Below are 16,986 nucleotides of genomic sequence, written 5' to 3' on the forward strand. Positions count from 1 at the left end.
CAGACAATTTCCAGCAGCTGTGCCATTGTACAAAGCTCTCACAAGGCAGCATTTAAAAGCCTGCATATAAATCTGTATGGAACCATTATGAAAAAGACATTCATATGGTACCACATGGGGATATCTAAAGTCCTGGGGGAAGAAGAAACTGCCTTCTAAGAGATGCCTCAGAGAGCTTGGCTAGACGATCCTATTTATCAAAACTGACACAAGAGCATGGTGGTGGTTTATGAAATCACACCATGGAGCCCAGTCAAGGGTGACCATGGTAGTCAGGGGCTGCAGCACATGATATATGAGGAAAGACTGAAGAAAGTGCTTTTACTCAGTCTGGAGGAGAGAAGACTTAGGGGAGACTTTATTTCAGCATACAGCTGCCTGATGAAAGGATAGAGAGAGGACAGAGCCTGACTCTTCTAAAGGATGCACAGTGATATGATCAAAGGCAATGGATATTGTTGGAACATGGAAAATTCTGATTAGACCTAAAGAATTTTTTGCATTTTTTAGCCATAAATACTGTAAAATATTTTTATTCTCTGGAACTGGTGCCCAGAGAAACTGTGGGACATCTATCCTTGGAGGGTGTCCAATAAACCCTTTAAACAGCCCTGAGCATCCTGATCAAATTAGACCAGAGCAGGGGTTGAACTAGGTGAACTACAGAGAACCATTTATATTTACAACCCAAATTATTCTGTGATTCTATGATTCTATGAAAATGCATTAAAAAGCAGAAGATACACCCCTCCCCCCCACCCTGCCACTTGTTAAACACAAAAAAACCCCAAAAACAAAACCAAAACCAACCAAACAGGAAAAGCCAAACAAATAGGAAAAACCAACCAACCAAAAAAAAAAAAAAAAAAAAGAGAGAGAGACCAGAGACCATAGTTAACTTTAAGGAGCCAAATGAACATGTTTACAATCAGAAAACTTCTTGAACAGTAAGAAGAACAAAAATGTACTTACCTTTGAAATAAAATTAGATTAATTGAAAAGAAGTGGAATGAAAAGAACTGGATTAAAAATGCTTAAAGTGACACATTCCTATCTATGTCAATGCTTAGTTGTGACAATCTAAATTTATTTTTGAAACTTAGCATTTCTAAATCACTGTTGACATTTTTATAAACTCAGAAAACCATCAAGGAATAGATACCAATGCAATAGTTCAGCTTGGTTCTTCTCCTCGGTATGAAATGCTCAAATCCCATAGTATTTGCAGCACAAGGGCAGCACTCACAGCCCCAGTCTCTGGGCTGCCAGAATGAGAGCACTGAGTGTGAGCATCACACAGGACAAGCTGTTGTCAGCCACCAGCAGTGTAAGTCAGCCTGCAGCCTACCTCTGAGCTGCCCTCCGAAGTGGGTCCTTGCACTAAGTGAATTGGTCTCAGATATCAGATTTTTCTACTACAGACAACAGATGAAGCTGCTGGTACTGTGTTTCTGAAGGTGTTTCTCTGCAGCCAGAGGGAAAGGCATGTCTTTGTTTTATGAAGTGAAGTGCAAGAAAGTTTTTGTTGGTTTAGTAATTCTAGTTCAGCACAGAAAGCTTCATGTGTGCTTCAACTGAAAAGCTAAGTTTCCAAAACAAGAGCAGTAATACCCTTTGCACATGGTGTTATGAGAAACAGCTGAAAATTACCTACAGCAGTTTGGAGAATGGAGGCTGCTGCTCCTTGGTCACTGAGAAGGTCACCAGATGCTCTTGTGAAAGCCTATTTGCCAGCCAGAACTGAGAGCTGTTGCTTTGGCTGCCTCTCAAACACAAGGCTACAAAATGCTTTCCAGAAAAGTTCAGTTGGAAGAGATTACTCACAAATTGCCTTTGTCATCACTCAAGAGAAGAACTGTCTCTAGCTGGAAATATTTCAGAGATATTTATTGTATTCTGAAAATTTCATTTTATTTCTAACTTATTTACAGTTAAACATTCAGGATCATAAAATATGAAGTATAAAATATTTAACAAAATAGATGCAGTCCATGTTGTTCAGGTGCACCATAAATATATGATGAAACAGTAAACAGCATAGGAATTTTCTGGTGGTCTTCTCTGTCATTTACCAGGAAAAAGGTTATGTAGACCTGCCTCATACATTCTGGTCTGACCATTATGGCGTCAATCTTTCATTTCAGAGAGAACACCACCACCACTCTGGTTTCTGTGTCCTCAGTCCTCCACAGTTACCTTCACTGTCTAAAAGGCCAACACTATAAGTTCAATACATCAGATCCCCTCTGAAGTTGGTATAGTCATATATTCAATACATTTTTTTAAATACAGAATTTCCTAGAAAAGAAGAATCAGGTAATTCAGTCCATATGAACAAAAGAGTCATTTATTATATATATATTCTCTAGTAAGTTATAATAGTCTCTTGGATTTTAAATGTCTTTTTGCTATTTTCAATGCTTAAAAATTATAATTTTAAAACATTAAATATTGTGTTATATACATTATGATTTAATTAATCATTCTAAACATGGAGCATTCTCCAAGTGAAAACTTGGATGAAACAGAAAACAATTTCATTGACATAACAGGCTTTAGAAGTTCACTTCATACAACCATAAATTTGACTATATGAAAAATAGCCAAACATCAATTTGCTCCTATATGGGACTTTTTTCTGTTTGTTTTTCTGATCTTGGGGAAAGGGTTTTTTGGCTGTTGTTTTTGTATAAACTGAAGAACAGACCTAGTCATTACTTTTGTCAATGTTCAGTATTTTAACTTTTTTTAATCTCCTACCTATTTTATATAAAATAACAAAATATACAGAGAAAGCTGAGTTTGTTACATTAGTTCATACACATACAGTAAATAAAATTTTTTAATGTATGGCTTTGCAAAGGTAGATTATGAAGTGACTTTTGTATTTTATTTGTTTAAAAGCATTTTAAGAGAACGTGTTAGTGTGCTTACAATAGCGGCCATGGTATTCGGATGTCGAGCCAAGAGTTTAATGCTAGGATCACCGGAGGTCTTGCCTGACACTGCTTCTGCAGCCCTCAGAAGACAAATGTAGTTTATTACAACCTCGTCTATCTTAGCTATAATTTCCTGCTGCTGTGTTTCAGAGTTCATGACTTTGACTAAACGCATGCAGGCTTCTGTTAAGCAACAGAGTACTTGAAAGCTGGAAGTCATAGCTAAAAGCATTTCCTCAGGGCTTTTATCAGCCATGGCCATTTTCCTGCAGGCACTTCCCAACTGTCTCGATTCCAAAGATAACAGTTGTTTGTACTTAGAAAGTTTAAGGTCATATGTTTCTGGATGTAAATCTTCTCTCTTGCCCATACTTGCTCGGACCAGTGAGAGTAGCTCATTGGCATCCTTTTGTGCTGCAATAAATCCATCAGGCATTGCATATGTCTTCTCTTTCATCACGTTTATTCGTGTGATTCGTGCATCGAAGGCTACATCCTTGAGATTCACATCAATTTGGCCACCTTGGGTGTCAGCACTGCTCTTCTCATGCTCATTGACTGCATCATGTGGCGGCTCAGCAGCTTTCGGGGACTCCAAGACTTTCTGCTCATTGTCACCGGATGACTGAGCAACTGGTTCTGTGAGCTCACACGGGGTCTGTGGTTCGAAGAGATGTGAGAGCTGATGGCTGTCCCGGTCATCTTCCTCCTCATTGTCATCATTTCCTCTGCTGAGGAAGCAATAGCTAAAGGGGCCCCGACACCTCCAGGTGCTGCTGGTCAGCTTTCGCAAGGGCAGTGTTCGACACTGCTTGGAGTCCTTCTGACTGGTGCCTGTGCCTGAACACCTCTTACTGTCTTTCTTGTCAGTGCTGACGTACACACAACTCTGAGAGTAACTTTTTGACAGCTTTTTGCCCAGGGAAAATTCCACCCTTCTCTCCGATTTGGATTCATCCTTTTGGGTGGTGTCCAGGACTTTCAAGCTGGCCGTGGCTGCCTTCTTCTCAAACAGCATCTCAGTGCCTGCAGATCTTCCAATGCTGCTGCTGCTGCTGCTGCGTCTCAGCATCTTCTTGTTCTGCGGCATCCTGAGGCTTCCTCCTATCATGTCATATGGCCATAAACTAACTGTTGCCCCACAAGCCTGATTTACTTTGGGAATGTCACAAGAGTCTTCATTTTGACTTGGCACCTTTGATTCTGATAGCATGGATGATAGCATGATGGAGTCAGCTAGAGGCTGTCTAGGAAAAGCTGTAGGCATGCCTCCTTGTCTTCCCTTTTCAGGCTCTGTGAAAGCTACACTAGGGGTAGTAGAAGAGCAGACAGAATAATTAAGCATCACCCTGATAATATTCATAGGCTGAACTTTTAAATATCTCTTAACAGTCAGTACAAATGGTTTCCTGGTACTTCCCAATGGTCCCCATTCCTCAAAATATTCCATCAAAATTCATTACAAGTCTTTTGTATTTCACTAAAATGCCTTTTACAACCGGTCAACAAATTGTAATTTATGACTAAGTAATTGTTCATTTCACTACAGCAGACTTACTCAAGAAAAGGAATAGCAAATTATGTACAAAACATCCTAAATCTCCCCTAATATATGGATTGCATGTTTTTTATTTACTAATTAGATTAATTATTTCAGATTAAAATACCTTCTTTAACTACACCTGAAAGAGCATGGAAAGATGTGCTCATAGTAATTTTGGTTCGGTTTTGTGGCAGTTTTTGGCAGAGAAAGAATATTAAGTCTTAGTCTGTTCCACTTTTGGATTTTCATGCATTCACACACTAGTGCTACATGTGGGTTGCAATCCAAGAAGAGGGATACACTTAAAATTCAACTGAAAGAATTTCAGTGCTGTCTCTGAAAACTGCATTTTTTATAACTTTAAAGAAACACCTACTGTCAGATTGTGAAGTAAATTTATGCTTAATAAGGTAGTGACATTTTTTTATTCTTAACATCTAGAGCTTTTTATTCATATTGGCATGTTTTTGACAACCTGCTAAAATAGCATATAAAATACCTAAGAAATGAATCAAAGGTTTTGCTCTCCTATATTAATATAACTTCTGAAGTAATTTTACAATCTAACAAGCATCTGGGATTCAACTGACTATGGATTTTGGAGAGGCTTCCAAAGAGTAGAAGAGAGGCCTCTCCATCAGCGTCCCTCCCTACATTATAACTGCAATGAGAGGTTTTTTAAAAAGTTGATCTTTGTATGCAGATCATCAGAATATCTCAACAAATAAAATGAACAGATAAACTGAAGGTTTGATCTCACTGTCTGTTACAGCTTGATGATGTAGTTCCAGATAAAGATAATAGAAATGTCTTACCTAGACCTCAACATGAACTTGTAGCTTTAAGAATAAACAGAAAAAACACTCTATTACTGCTGTACCTGTAGTTTCTTTTATCTTGGGGATCCGATGACATCCTTCCCTCAAAGTGCCGAAAAGTGGTTCAGCATTGATTGCTGAATGCACAACAGGCACCGTCATTCTGTGACACACGGCTTCAGGCTGCTGGTGCAGGTCCTTGTATGTCGTTCCATGGTTTGGAAGAATGGCAGCTCTCTCATCTGCTGGAACATAGGCAATGCCCTTCATCGATGGATCGGAGATGATGTGTTTACCATCAGAGGTACAAAGAGGGGATTCAACGGGGGTAGCACACGTGCTGCTGCCTGTGCTGCATCCTGCATCCACTGAAGAGCACTGAGAGCTCTGCAGCGAGAAATGGCCTTCACTTTGCAGAGATGACATGCGCTTAGCCAAGTGATACTCACAAAGTCTAGCCACACTCTGCTCAGCTTCTGGAAGCTTTGAAGGATGGTCATCTGCAGATAAATCAGTATCTTCTGCATCGTTTAGGTCTTTGGCTGAAGACACGGGAGTCATATCTGACAGGAAGTTTTCACCTTGGCTAAGCCCTGAGGTGTCATCCTGATCCACCTCAGGATCCACTTCATCCTTACAGTCAGTTTCTGTTTTACCAAGGACAGGAACTCTTGGAAAAGTCTTCCCATTAACTGTTTCTGGGCTTGGCTTATCTGCTGCTCCATCATCGGCAGCGTACCATCTTTGGCGAAAGGCAGTTCTCTCCACATTAAAAGTGCTTAAGCGCTGGCTGTCTCTTGCTGAAAGAGTTCCAAATTTAGCTTTTAGATCTTCATCAGACTCTGCTTTTTTATTTCCCTGTTGCTTTTTCACAGTAGCATTGCCATCAGAGGATGCTTTTACTTCGCTGTCTGTCATCTTATTTTTCCTTTTACTAGTGCAAGAATATACCAAGGATCCCATGTGCAATTTGCTAAAATAATCAGTGACAGATTTTGTTTCCATGGTCTCTGGCTCCATTTCCATGTTATTGGAATGAAGAATCTGCTTTGAAGGCACAACTTTTGACTGTAGCTCTGCAGCCTGACCACCAGCCAAAGGCTGTGAGGGCTTCATACCTGGCCCTCCAGCCTGATTCTTAGCAATGGGAAATTCAGTCTGCTCTTCCACAAGCGGTTGGTAGCCTTCACTTGTGGACAAAAACATACGTGCAGTGTTTTCCGACTGTTTCTGTGCTGTGGCTAGTTCAGAGCTTTCAGTCATTTCAGAGGAATTTGTTTCATTGCCAGAATCTGAAGATGACTCAGGGCTATATGCTCGCAGGATAGCTACACCTGCAAGCCACAAAAAATAAGAGTCAATTAAATGACAGCAGCTGAGGCACCTGGATAAGCGACAAGCAAAAGGGGGTGTATTAGAGACAAAAATATTCTTTGTAAGAATACTCTGACTTTATTGCACAGTTCCCGAGACAGGTAGTTTAATAACAGTGGTGGCTCCATTAAATATGAAATACGATGTATGCAAAATGATGGCAAAAATTAAAAGGAAAACTAGAAAAAAAAACCAAACCAACCCTCATGAAATGGAGTACTTCCAAAGCTAAATGGATGAGATGGAATGATTCTCAATGAATAAATGTAACTATGGTGAAAGAACCTGAATTGTCATTCGTCTGCTGTTCCTCTGAAGCAGCCAAAGCTTCTAGTGCTTGAAGAGTAGAGACTACAGCATCATCTAGCCCCTTCTCACACTTCCCCTCTGTATTAGTAGGGACAGCATCGATAAGCGACACTGGGATGTCATCATTGCCTAGATTACTGTCTTGCTCCTTGTTGTCTCTAGGCTGTGTCGCTTGATTCTGAGAGTCTTCCTCATCAGAACTGTCCCTGAAACCAGGTGGAGGAGCAGCAATGGCCATGTTTAAGGTATGCAAAAGGAAATCATCTTCATTGTCATCACCTTCTGGAGGTGGAAGTGAAGTCAAATCAATAATGTCATCACTAGAACCAGAAAGGCTGAGAAGAGCAGGCCTATTGATTTCTCCTACCATAATATCTTCTTCACAGCTTACTTCATCTTCGTCTTCGGCATCATCTGTATTTTCTGCATAACAGATATCATGCAGCAAAGGCTCTTCTATCCCTTCTGCAGCTCCAAATATTTTACCATCGCTTATAGTTGCGTAAACAGAGTTTGTAGCAAACTGAATGCTTTCAGCATCTGGTGACAATTCCAGGCCTTTAATATCATTGGCATTACTAAGATAAATGGCTCTTTGTTTTTCTAATACTTCTGGACTGTCATCCAAAAGCCTTTCATAGCCAAGAGTCTGGGGACTGATACCATCCAAGTTGGGATCTCCAAATATAAAGGAAACTTTTGCTCCCCTGGGAGAATCCTGTGCTTTCTTGCTAGGTTCCAAACCTGAGAGTGACAGCAGTGAAGGCTGGTTAAAATTTCTGCTTTCTTCTGTTTCAGCAGGGTCACTTTGCTTGGCCAGATGCTGATCAAATCCACCTGAATTATAAGTATTTTCTATGTACAGATGTCTGTGTTCTTTTTGACATAACAGACTTTCGGAAACATCTATAGTCTTCTGCTTTGCATCAGCAAAGGACATTTGAGCCTCCTGATCTCCTTCAGCCAGGAAAGTGGTAGTTTTTGGTATACAATTCCACTCAGAAGCAAGGATATTATGCTTCCCTCTACTTTCAGGTCCTGTAGCATGGTGAAATAAAATCAACATTGTGAAATCAAAGAACAAAGTCAAGTAATTTGTAAACAATAATTTGTTGATGCTAAGTATTAAACACTCTTAGTAGGATAGTTGAGCCATCAAATACTTCAGAAAAGTGTTTTCAAATCCACCTCTGTTCTAAGTTAAATACCTGTTGACTTAATGACCTGAAGTTTACACTGGTCCTTCTGTACTCTAAAACAAATCTAAACCTCGGCTAGGTACAAATGTTGTTCCAGGCATAGTAACACAAAAGCAGCTGGTTTCTACAAAACCATATGTATTCTGACAAAAGATACATGCATATAAAATAATAACACTCACAGGAAGCATGCATCTGTCTACTAGAGTATGAAGAAAATTCGACACATGGTTTATTTTACCATGGAAATGCTGTCATAAGCTGGGTATTGGAACATTATAAAGCTGAATTGAATACTGTGGTGCTAGGTCTGAGCCAGCAATCAGATATCATTTGACACAGCTTTCTATTTATCTGGAGGTGCTCTGGCTTAAGTTGATTTCTGCTTTATACACTGGACCATGGCTAACATACTGTGAGATAAATACCTGTTTCTCGGCTCCCTGCATTTTTCTTGTTGGCCATGTTAAATATTGAGCGCCTTGAGTCAACCAGCAGTCTGTAGTATCCAGCTGTTAGGCAAGCAAGATTCATTGCATCTGATGACTCCATCAGAAGAGTAATAGGCTAAGAAGAATACAATCAAGTTAAGGCTGTTCCTCCTCAGTTTGTTTGCCTGTTGACAATACTATCACAGCAGAGCAAAAGTAGTTACATCACAAACACCACATTGAAAAATACACATGAGGATTTCTTTTCCTCACTACCAATATCAAACAGTATAAAAAGTTTAGTCAAGACTGGAGTTGTAGTAAGGTAGAAATCCAGCTAGACATCTAAACAACTGACTGCTCTCTTTCTGAATGAAGCTAACCATTTTAAGACTCTTGCTCCATCCTTTTCTTCCATAGATATCTTACTCTGGCAAAACCATTATTTAATGTTACTCTGAATATGCCAGAGGTGAAGAACCTGGTACATTAGGTGCTGTATGGGAAGCTGCTGCTTCCCTGAAAATGTGGTGCACTAAGTATATGCAAAGAGGCATGACAGGGGAAGCTAACAGTCATGGAAAGCTGAGGTTCATAAAATATAGCAGTCAGGTTAAAGCTATCATTGCACTGTAAGACAGGTTCAGGTTAAAAGATTTCAGTGTTTGTGGCCTGGTCTTACTGAAATGACAAGTGGTGAAAAAATAAGCAGATAAGATGAGACAAAGAGATCAGAGAAAGATCACCAGAAGAATGACCAGCAAAGAAAATAAACACAAAACACTAGAAAAAAAGACAGTCCTAACAAAAAGTGAGACCTCAGAGCTTTAAAAAACTGTGGCTGCCAGGACAGCAAGTATCGAACCCAAGACATCCATGTGAAACTTACTTTAAGCAATTTTTCTTTTATTTATTTTCTTTTAATTAAATTTTAATTTTCTTTCACTTTTCTTTATGTAAACATTTTCCTGCCTAAAATTTTTTTTCATCTCTATAGCTTTTTAATACTAAAAGTATCTCCTCAAATGTAATTTATTAAGGTGGTTACCCTCTACAACTCCTAGACAGGAAATAAAAATGAAGCCCTTACCATGATGCATAGATAGAAATTAGACCACAGACAACCCATCTTATCACTCACAGTTTGTAGTGACTCAGAGTATGTGGACATTTGTGACAATTTATCATAATTTAGCATGCAGAGCCCACTGTCACAAGACAGATGCAAGGACCTATATCATTCATTCCAGGAGGAATGTCATATGCAACAAGGGTGGCTCTCCAACCTACTCAACCCCTTAGTAGTAAAAAGACAACTGATTCTGATGGAAACTGTGGCCAAAACATAACTGATCACAGCTTACTACCAAACCCACAATAGGTCTGATGAGTTCTTAAAAGCCTGTGCTACAGCACCTTAGGCCACAATGTTCTAAGTACCCTGAATATTGCATAAACTGTTTTCAGCAACTTGGAAAAATATATGAAGGTTTTTTTTCTTTAACCTATTTTTGCTACAGCTTCTATTCAATACATGCTTCTTTCAAGGTATTCAACTGTAGCTATTATAGTTACTATAAATTATTAAACCTACAGTGGATTAATTAATCTCTTCTTTTGAGCAACTACTAAAAACTGACATTTGAAATGCTACATTCATCTCAAATTTTCTGCAGTGATTGGCAGAAATTGATGAAATCTGCAGAATTCTCAGATTGCTGAAAACAATTCTGTGAAATACTGCTAATCTGGTGAAAAGTCCTGTGACAGCTAAACTTTTATTGCCTGCTTCTGCCAAGTGAAACATGCTTGAGAACATATTCAAAGAAACAAAAATAAAATAAAAATCTGAACTGTTTGTTAAGAAAATAATATCATATATCTTGGTACATTCAGAAGCTGGATACATGAATCTGCTACTTGAGGGTAAGTGAAAGGATGAAAACATCATTGAGAATACCTACCAGTGTGTGCCTGCATCTCCTTTACAGGACATGGTCACAACCCCTACTTGTGCCCCACAGAGAGGCAACTTTTTGTCAAATTCTACCCAGAGCCTCTAACTTTTTAGTCAGTCTCTCTGGGTTTAAGACCACGTGTGTAAGTGCAAGGAGATGAGTATATACACAATTAGCAATAAGACAGTAACTGTATTATAATATATAACAACATAATAGCATGGTAATACATAACACTATGGCATACTGTGCTGCATATTAGATATGGGGGCAGATGGGAAGGATTTCATTTCTGTATTACTTTCTCCATCTGTAAAAAGGTGATAATAGCTTTCTTACATGAGGGCTATGAGTTTAGCACAGTAATGCAGGCAAAGCAGCTTGAGATCCTCAGGTGTTACCATTGCTGAGTAAGTAAGGTGAAAGAGATGCTGTGTTCACCAACCTGTAAGTTTGTCTTAAATTGCTGTCAAAGAGCATCTAGATTACTTTACAACAATTTTTTTTCATTACCTTAAATACAGAGAAACACTTCCAGGTCAATACACCTAAAGATTTCAAAGAAAAATCCTAGTAAAATATTCCTCATGTGAGATTTTTGTGTATAACTCGGTAAGCAAAAAGAACTGTTAGGTTCTATTTATTTTAATCTAATATTTAAGTTTCAAATACAATGAGAACTCTACTTTCAATCTCTGTTATTCAGATTAATGCCCTAGAAAGTCTCTGAAGCCTTTCACTTCAAAGACAAATAGAAACCACACTAAAAACTACCAGGACAGTATAACATACAAAACTCCACTCATTTTGCCACTAGATGCCACACAGACGCAGAGTGTTAAGTGATATTTAAAAGAAATTAAATGACTATAGGTAGATGATGATCATCTGGGAATACCAAACTGGAATTATAAAGGTTAAGAAAAAAACCCCATTCATTCTTACGGTTTTTTAATTGGCAGCTGTAATGTGGTTACTTGCAGTAAACTTTGTGGATCTAACAGTGGATTATAGGGGACACTAGTCCAATGCAGCTGGCAATTCTTTACTGGTAATGATACTGTATATTACACTAGAAGGAGCTCCAAAAGAAGGTCAGTTTCATCATCACCTCTTCTTACCGTGGAAATCCATGAAAACAATAACAAAGCAAGTTTCTGGGGGTCAGCTGAGAGAAAATCAAATAGAATGCAGGTGCTGGAAAACACCAGCCTAGTACACAGTAGGCCCTACCTGTAGTATAAATGTACTGTGACCAAAAAAAGAGCTGAAAATGTACTCTCAGAGTACTATTGGCATGAAAATGTTCAGAACAGCATAGCTCAATATAATACTCAAAGAGAAAAGCATTATTAAAAGATATTATATAAACACAAATCAAAAACAAACCTACTTTTACGTCTAAGACATGCAGCTCAACTCTAACACTGCTTTCATCTTCTGTAAACATCTCAATTCTGTTCACGTGGCTGAAGTCTGCCAGGAGAGCCACAAGATTTGTTTTGGTGTTTATCACATGGCTGATTCCGTACCTTGGCCCTACTAACAGAGTCACTTCTGAACGCTTTTCTCCCTGCTTTAGCAGAAAAAAAGAAAGAAAACACAAGTAAAAATCATGATAGGTACGGCATAGTGACAGAAATCATCACTCCCTTCTTTCAGTTACACAGAGTTACATTTGCATGGCATTTCTACATTAAAGATTATTATGTTTTTACTAGATAGATACAATACATAAGAGCATACTTGATTAATAATTTAAAAAAAAGTAAAGGAATTTCTTGCTGTATGTTGATTGCACTCTAGATTTTAGGTGGATAGTTAGATGGACAGACGATGGATGGACTCTGCTTCTGTTAAAAGAAAAACTTGGTCATTAAGATTTTTCCAGACTAACAATTTTAGCATTCAATAGATAATTGGATGGTGTTATTTTCTAAGAAAGTACTATCTTTCTCCAAAGTCCCAATACAATTTTTATTATGTTATTTTCAAGATTAAAAGAAGCAAAACGTGATTTGGTTAAATTAAAAATTATTTTTAAGCATATGACTAAAACTTAAATTTCTAAAGAAAATTATATGATCCAGCTCTTGAAAAAAAAAAGGCATTAGATAAAAAAAATCAAGAGAAGAGACTATTTTAAGAGAAATGTTACCACTAGTGTTGCCTTGAAGACACGCCCTCCATATAATCGTAGATCACTGAGGAACTTTAGATAATGCACCTTGGCTTGCAGAGCAGAGAGCTGAGAAAGGAGAAATGGGGGTAAGAGGTAGTTGTGGAAATCATCACATTATAAAATTCTGAAAGAAAATGTATTTGTGTAATATAAAGAGAATGGTCTGAAATAACAGCTCTTTGGAGCCTGAAACTAAATCTTGAGATGCTTGAGCTTCAAATGAGGGTAAACAGTTTCATTCTTAAAATTAATATCTTGCTTGTTTAGTTAAAATGCACTGAGGACTTGGGAATGGGCAGATCAGAGCACTTCAAGAACATCCTAACTGCTTTAATGAAGGGAAAATGTTAAAGTACTCAGATTAAACATCTGTTCACTGAGGGATTTCAAGGCTAAGACAGCAGCTTTCCATTCATAAACTCCATCAGTTCTTAAACGTTTATGTACCTACACAGAGAAAGAGAACAGAGAATTTGCATTTGTCAGCTATGTATTTTACATTTTGCTAGGTACTTGTGGTGTTGGGCATATTATTCCACCTTGTTACCGCATTTCCTACTTTCTAAAATAACACTCTTCCACTATATTTAGAAGGTAATAAATCAGAAAACTAAATACAGCACATGGATACATATGATCATGTTATATAATAGATATCAGAATTTGTCTCCTCCTTTTTCCCTCTGAGCTTAAACTACCTACTTAAAAAAGAAAACTTGGAAATATTTTATGAGGCAGAAGGGAAACAAGAAACAGTTCATTTCAGCAGTCTGAATCCTAACCTTACACTTCCCTTAAATCCTTGTGTAAATCCTTGCATCTGGACATTTAGAAGATAATATAAAACAATCTCATATAATTTTCTAGTTTCATTCCATTCACTGGATTTCAAATTCGAATTCAAAACCTTATTTAATCTTGAACAGCATTTTAAGGGCCCCTATCCTAAATATTTCCTAGACAACAAGGAGGAAATGGATCCAAAGCAGAGCAACTAGTGGTAATGCTTTGCCCTTTGCTGCACCAGATGTTCACTTGGTGCAGAAATACACAAGGGTTGTAAAAAACCAGGAGAATCCTAAGAATGACAAGCTTCCCTTCATGTGAAGGAAGAGAAGACCTCAGAAAGAAATCAGTTAGTTCCTGTGGTGGTACCTACAAGTGAGACAGGAGGGGATGAAGAGCTCAGATGCTTTCTTTCTCAGACCTACCTGCTAAGAAAGCAGGTTGGCAAACACGCATTTCCAAAACTCAGATCAAAAAGAATGAAGCAAACCCAACAAAGTCTGCTTGCTGCAGGAAGGGACTCTTGCAAAACCTCTTCTAACCAAGAACTGATACTGGTATGCTGCTGTAAGGCACATGTCACAGTGGTAAGGCCTGCAGCAGTGATGGCTTCCAAAATAAATCCAAATTTATACTACCAAGATAAAAAATAAGCAATTGGCATAATTTAGCTTTACTTTCAGAAGTATAGGAGACATGCACTGCTTCAGCCTTTCTTCCTGAGGTCAGACACGTAGAGCTATATTCACAGTCACGATGTGCTCTGAAACCTCCAAGCAGGATTTCTGCTGATGGCAATGTGCCTTAGCTCAGGCACCAGCTGTTTTGAGGTTTTTTAGTTCATAAACAAAGTGTCATGAAACAGGATTCAGCTCACTTTATGTCTCAACTAGTCACTTTCAGGTTCTTTTTATAGTCCATGAAGAGACATAAGCATTTCTAGGGCACAGGCAATCTGACCTATTTCTGCTCCCGAATGTGGGATGGGATGCATCGCTCCCTGGAAGTGCCTATTTCTCTCCATTGACTACACATGAGAAGATGACCTGCACTAAGAAACCGCATTATGGTGTCTAAAAGCAGTCTCAGCTGCATGCATGTAACAAAGGCATTTCTCAAAGACATTGTCTTATCTGTGTTTTTTCCAGCTGAAGTGAAAGCTTAGCGCTAAGAAAAGTATTTTACAACAGCAAGGAGGGTCATTTACTGCAAGGACCATCATCTATCCAGTTAGATCTTGGCCAGCGAAAAGTCTTTCTCTACAGTGTAACAAACAGAAAGCAATCTGAAAAACAGCATTTATGTCAGATGAGAGCATCAGAGAGAGAACAAAAACTTTCCTAGCAAATCTGCCATTCATAGAACGCGCTAAGTTAATGAAAATATATATATATATGGTTATCATATATGAAGTATTAATAGTCAGTTCTCTGTCATTCTCAAGATAAATAGATGTTTTAGCTGAGACATAATTAATTATTTTGAATAGTTTTTGGCTATGTTGCACCAGCGCCCAAAGTTAAATCTGAAAATAAAGTGGCTAGGTGTTTCTCCAAAAGATTAGCTTTAAATGTGTCCCATACATGCCATACTTTTGTTCTTTGAAACATATTTTCCATTAAGATGCAAATGTAGTACCTTCTTGCCTGGAGGAACTAGGTTTTGATTTGCTTTGACAAGGTGGGAAAGTGCTTTCTTTATGTTCTTTTCTTTCATGCTTTGCAGCACAGCAGATGGAAGAAAAGTCTCTAATCCCCATTCTTTTCTGTAATAAAAGGCATATATTTAATTTCACATTCCTGTGATGATTATTTATCTAAAGACTGGTGACTACGATGCCAAGTGAATGATTACCTGAAAACAGAAGGAGAGTTGATCAAGTCCAGAGTTTTGCAATAACACAGTTATTTCTCAAATTTAAACATTTTATTTCTGACAAGAAAGGTACTTTAAAATGATAAATAATCTCTCTTTGACCCCTTCCATCTCTTCATTCATGCCATTCAGAAAAGAATATTTAAGTTTGATACCTAAAGTCTATGTTAGACACCACTTAATTACATTGACAAGTAGGATTACAGAATTAAAATAGCAGATAATTTAACAATGCACTGTCAGATTTTATTTTATTGGGGTTTTTTTAGAACATGGAAAAAGAGCCATTTTCTTGTCACCTTTATGTTTGGGGGTTGGGGGGGGAGGGCTGGTTCCTTCTCAAATGCAACTAGTTTGCCTCCATTTACCAAATTATTTTTCTGCTTGAAGCCCCCCTTTTGACAGAAGACTGACTCTTCACTTGTCACTATTTTTGCAGATTCATTAATAGGATAGAATATAACATTGCCTTTAATATGATGGATGAACTCTTCAAGACTGTGTAACAGCTATTATTTCCATTCTGCAAGCAAACTAAGCAACAGCAACAGAAGTTTTAGGGCCTGGGGTTTTTATTTTGTTGTGGCGTTTTTTTTTTTTTCAATCTAAACTGATATACACACATTTGCACTTTCCAATGTTTATTTTTCATTTTGGTTGTATGTATGTATATATGTATATGTAGTTTTATATATATAGAGTCTATCATAGGACAGGTGCATACTGGAGTACATCTGCATTTAAGAAATATTACAAACCCTAATCTATGACCTACTGTCCTCTGAACCAACCAATAATCTGAATCTTACTATAATTATCTTTACTAAAACCGTAGGATTCAGACCATATAAACTTAGATCTTAAATCACTGAAAGCAAATGAGCTAATCATATCTACATTTATAGTTTATTTCACATGCCCAGACAGATGATCAAAAGGTAAACAGACCCAAAGGACAAAATGTACCACTTTTAACACACCTGAATTAATTTCAGTGACAAAGATTAAATCTAAACTGGTGCATCCATACAGACATACTACAGAAACAACCTTAAATAATCTACAAGTTACTCCTAATGTTTCACTTTTAAAGAACACACAGCATTCTCAACTTACTCTATGTATTTGAGGGAGATTTTCTGAGTTTGCTTGGTGGTCACAGTTGCAATATACATTTGTAATGCAGCCAGCCGCAGGGCAATGTCATATTTCAGTTCTGGTCCAAATCTTTCCTGGACCACATCGTTACAGCTCTGCCAAATAACCAGTAGAGGGAGCATCATGTTAAAAAATCTTGCACTAAAAATAAATTACTGTTCTTTTCTTTTATTTCACTTTTTTTTTTTAATTAACCTTTCATGAGAAGTAACCCCTAACTCAGAAGCAGGACTCAGAGAAAAAGGCATGATTATTTTCACCTAAGCTCTCTTCAGCCTTCCTGGAGAGAAGACAAATTCTCCATCACAAAGAGTGCTTGGAGGATATCAGTATATCTGGATTCAGGATAGCATGATTCCACCTGGTGGGATACTCAGGAGAACCACCTTGCTTGTACATGAGTTCTCCCATCCC

The 16,986-nt window shown here is 38.0% G+C and overlaps 1 protein-coding gene across 3 annotated transcripts in view; it reads right to left on the reverse strand.

Annotated features, from left to right (window-relative positions):
* Nucleotides 1-2,889: 2,889 nt before the first annotated feature.
* The window catches only part of FRMPD4 (FERM and PDZ domain containing 4), a gene marked incomplete at both ends in the record, with an annotated part of 393,220 nt that continues 379,123 nt past the window's right edge, over nt 2,890-16,986 (reverse strand). For all 3 annotated transcript variants that reach the window (XM_084201307.1, XM_084201309.1, XM_084201308.1), the window contains 8 exons: nt 2,890-4,241; nt 5,363-6,634; nt 6,960-8,021; nt 8,611-8,749; nt 11,965-12,147; nt 12,730-12,819; nt 15,178-15,304; nt 16,531-16,667. In XM_084201307.1, the coding sequence (XP_084057433.1) occupies nt 2,890-4,241; nt 5,363-6,634; nt 6,960-8,021; nt 8,611-8,749; nt 11,965-12,147; nt 12,730-12,819; nt 15,178-15,304; nt 16,531-16,667 (4,362 nt within the window). The remainder of the gene's footprint in view (nt 4,242-5,362; nt 6,635-6,959; nt 8,022-8,610; nt 8,750-11,964; nt 12,148-12,729; nt 12,820-15,177; nt 15,305-16,530; nt 16,668-16,986) is intronic.

The sequence above is a fragment of the Fringilla coelebs genome (assembly GCF_963513975.1).
Source record: "Fringilla coelebs genome assembly, chromosome: 2".
In the NCBI taxonomy this organism is placed as follows: domain Eukaryota; kingdom Metazoa; phylum Chordata; class Aves; order Passeriformes; family Fringillidae; genus Fringilla; species Fringilla coelebs.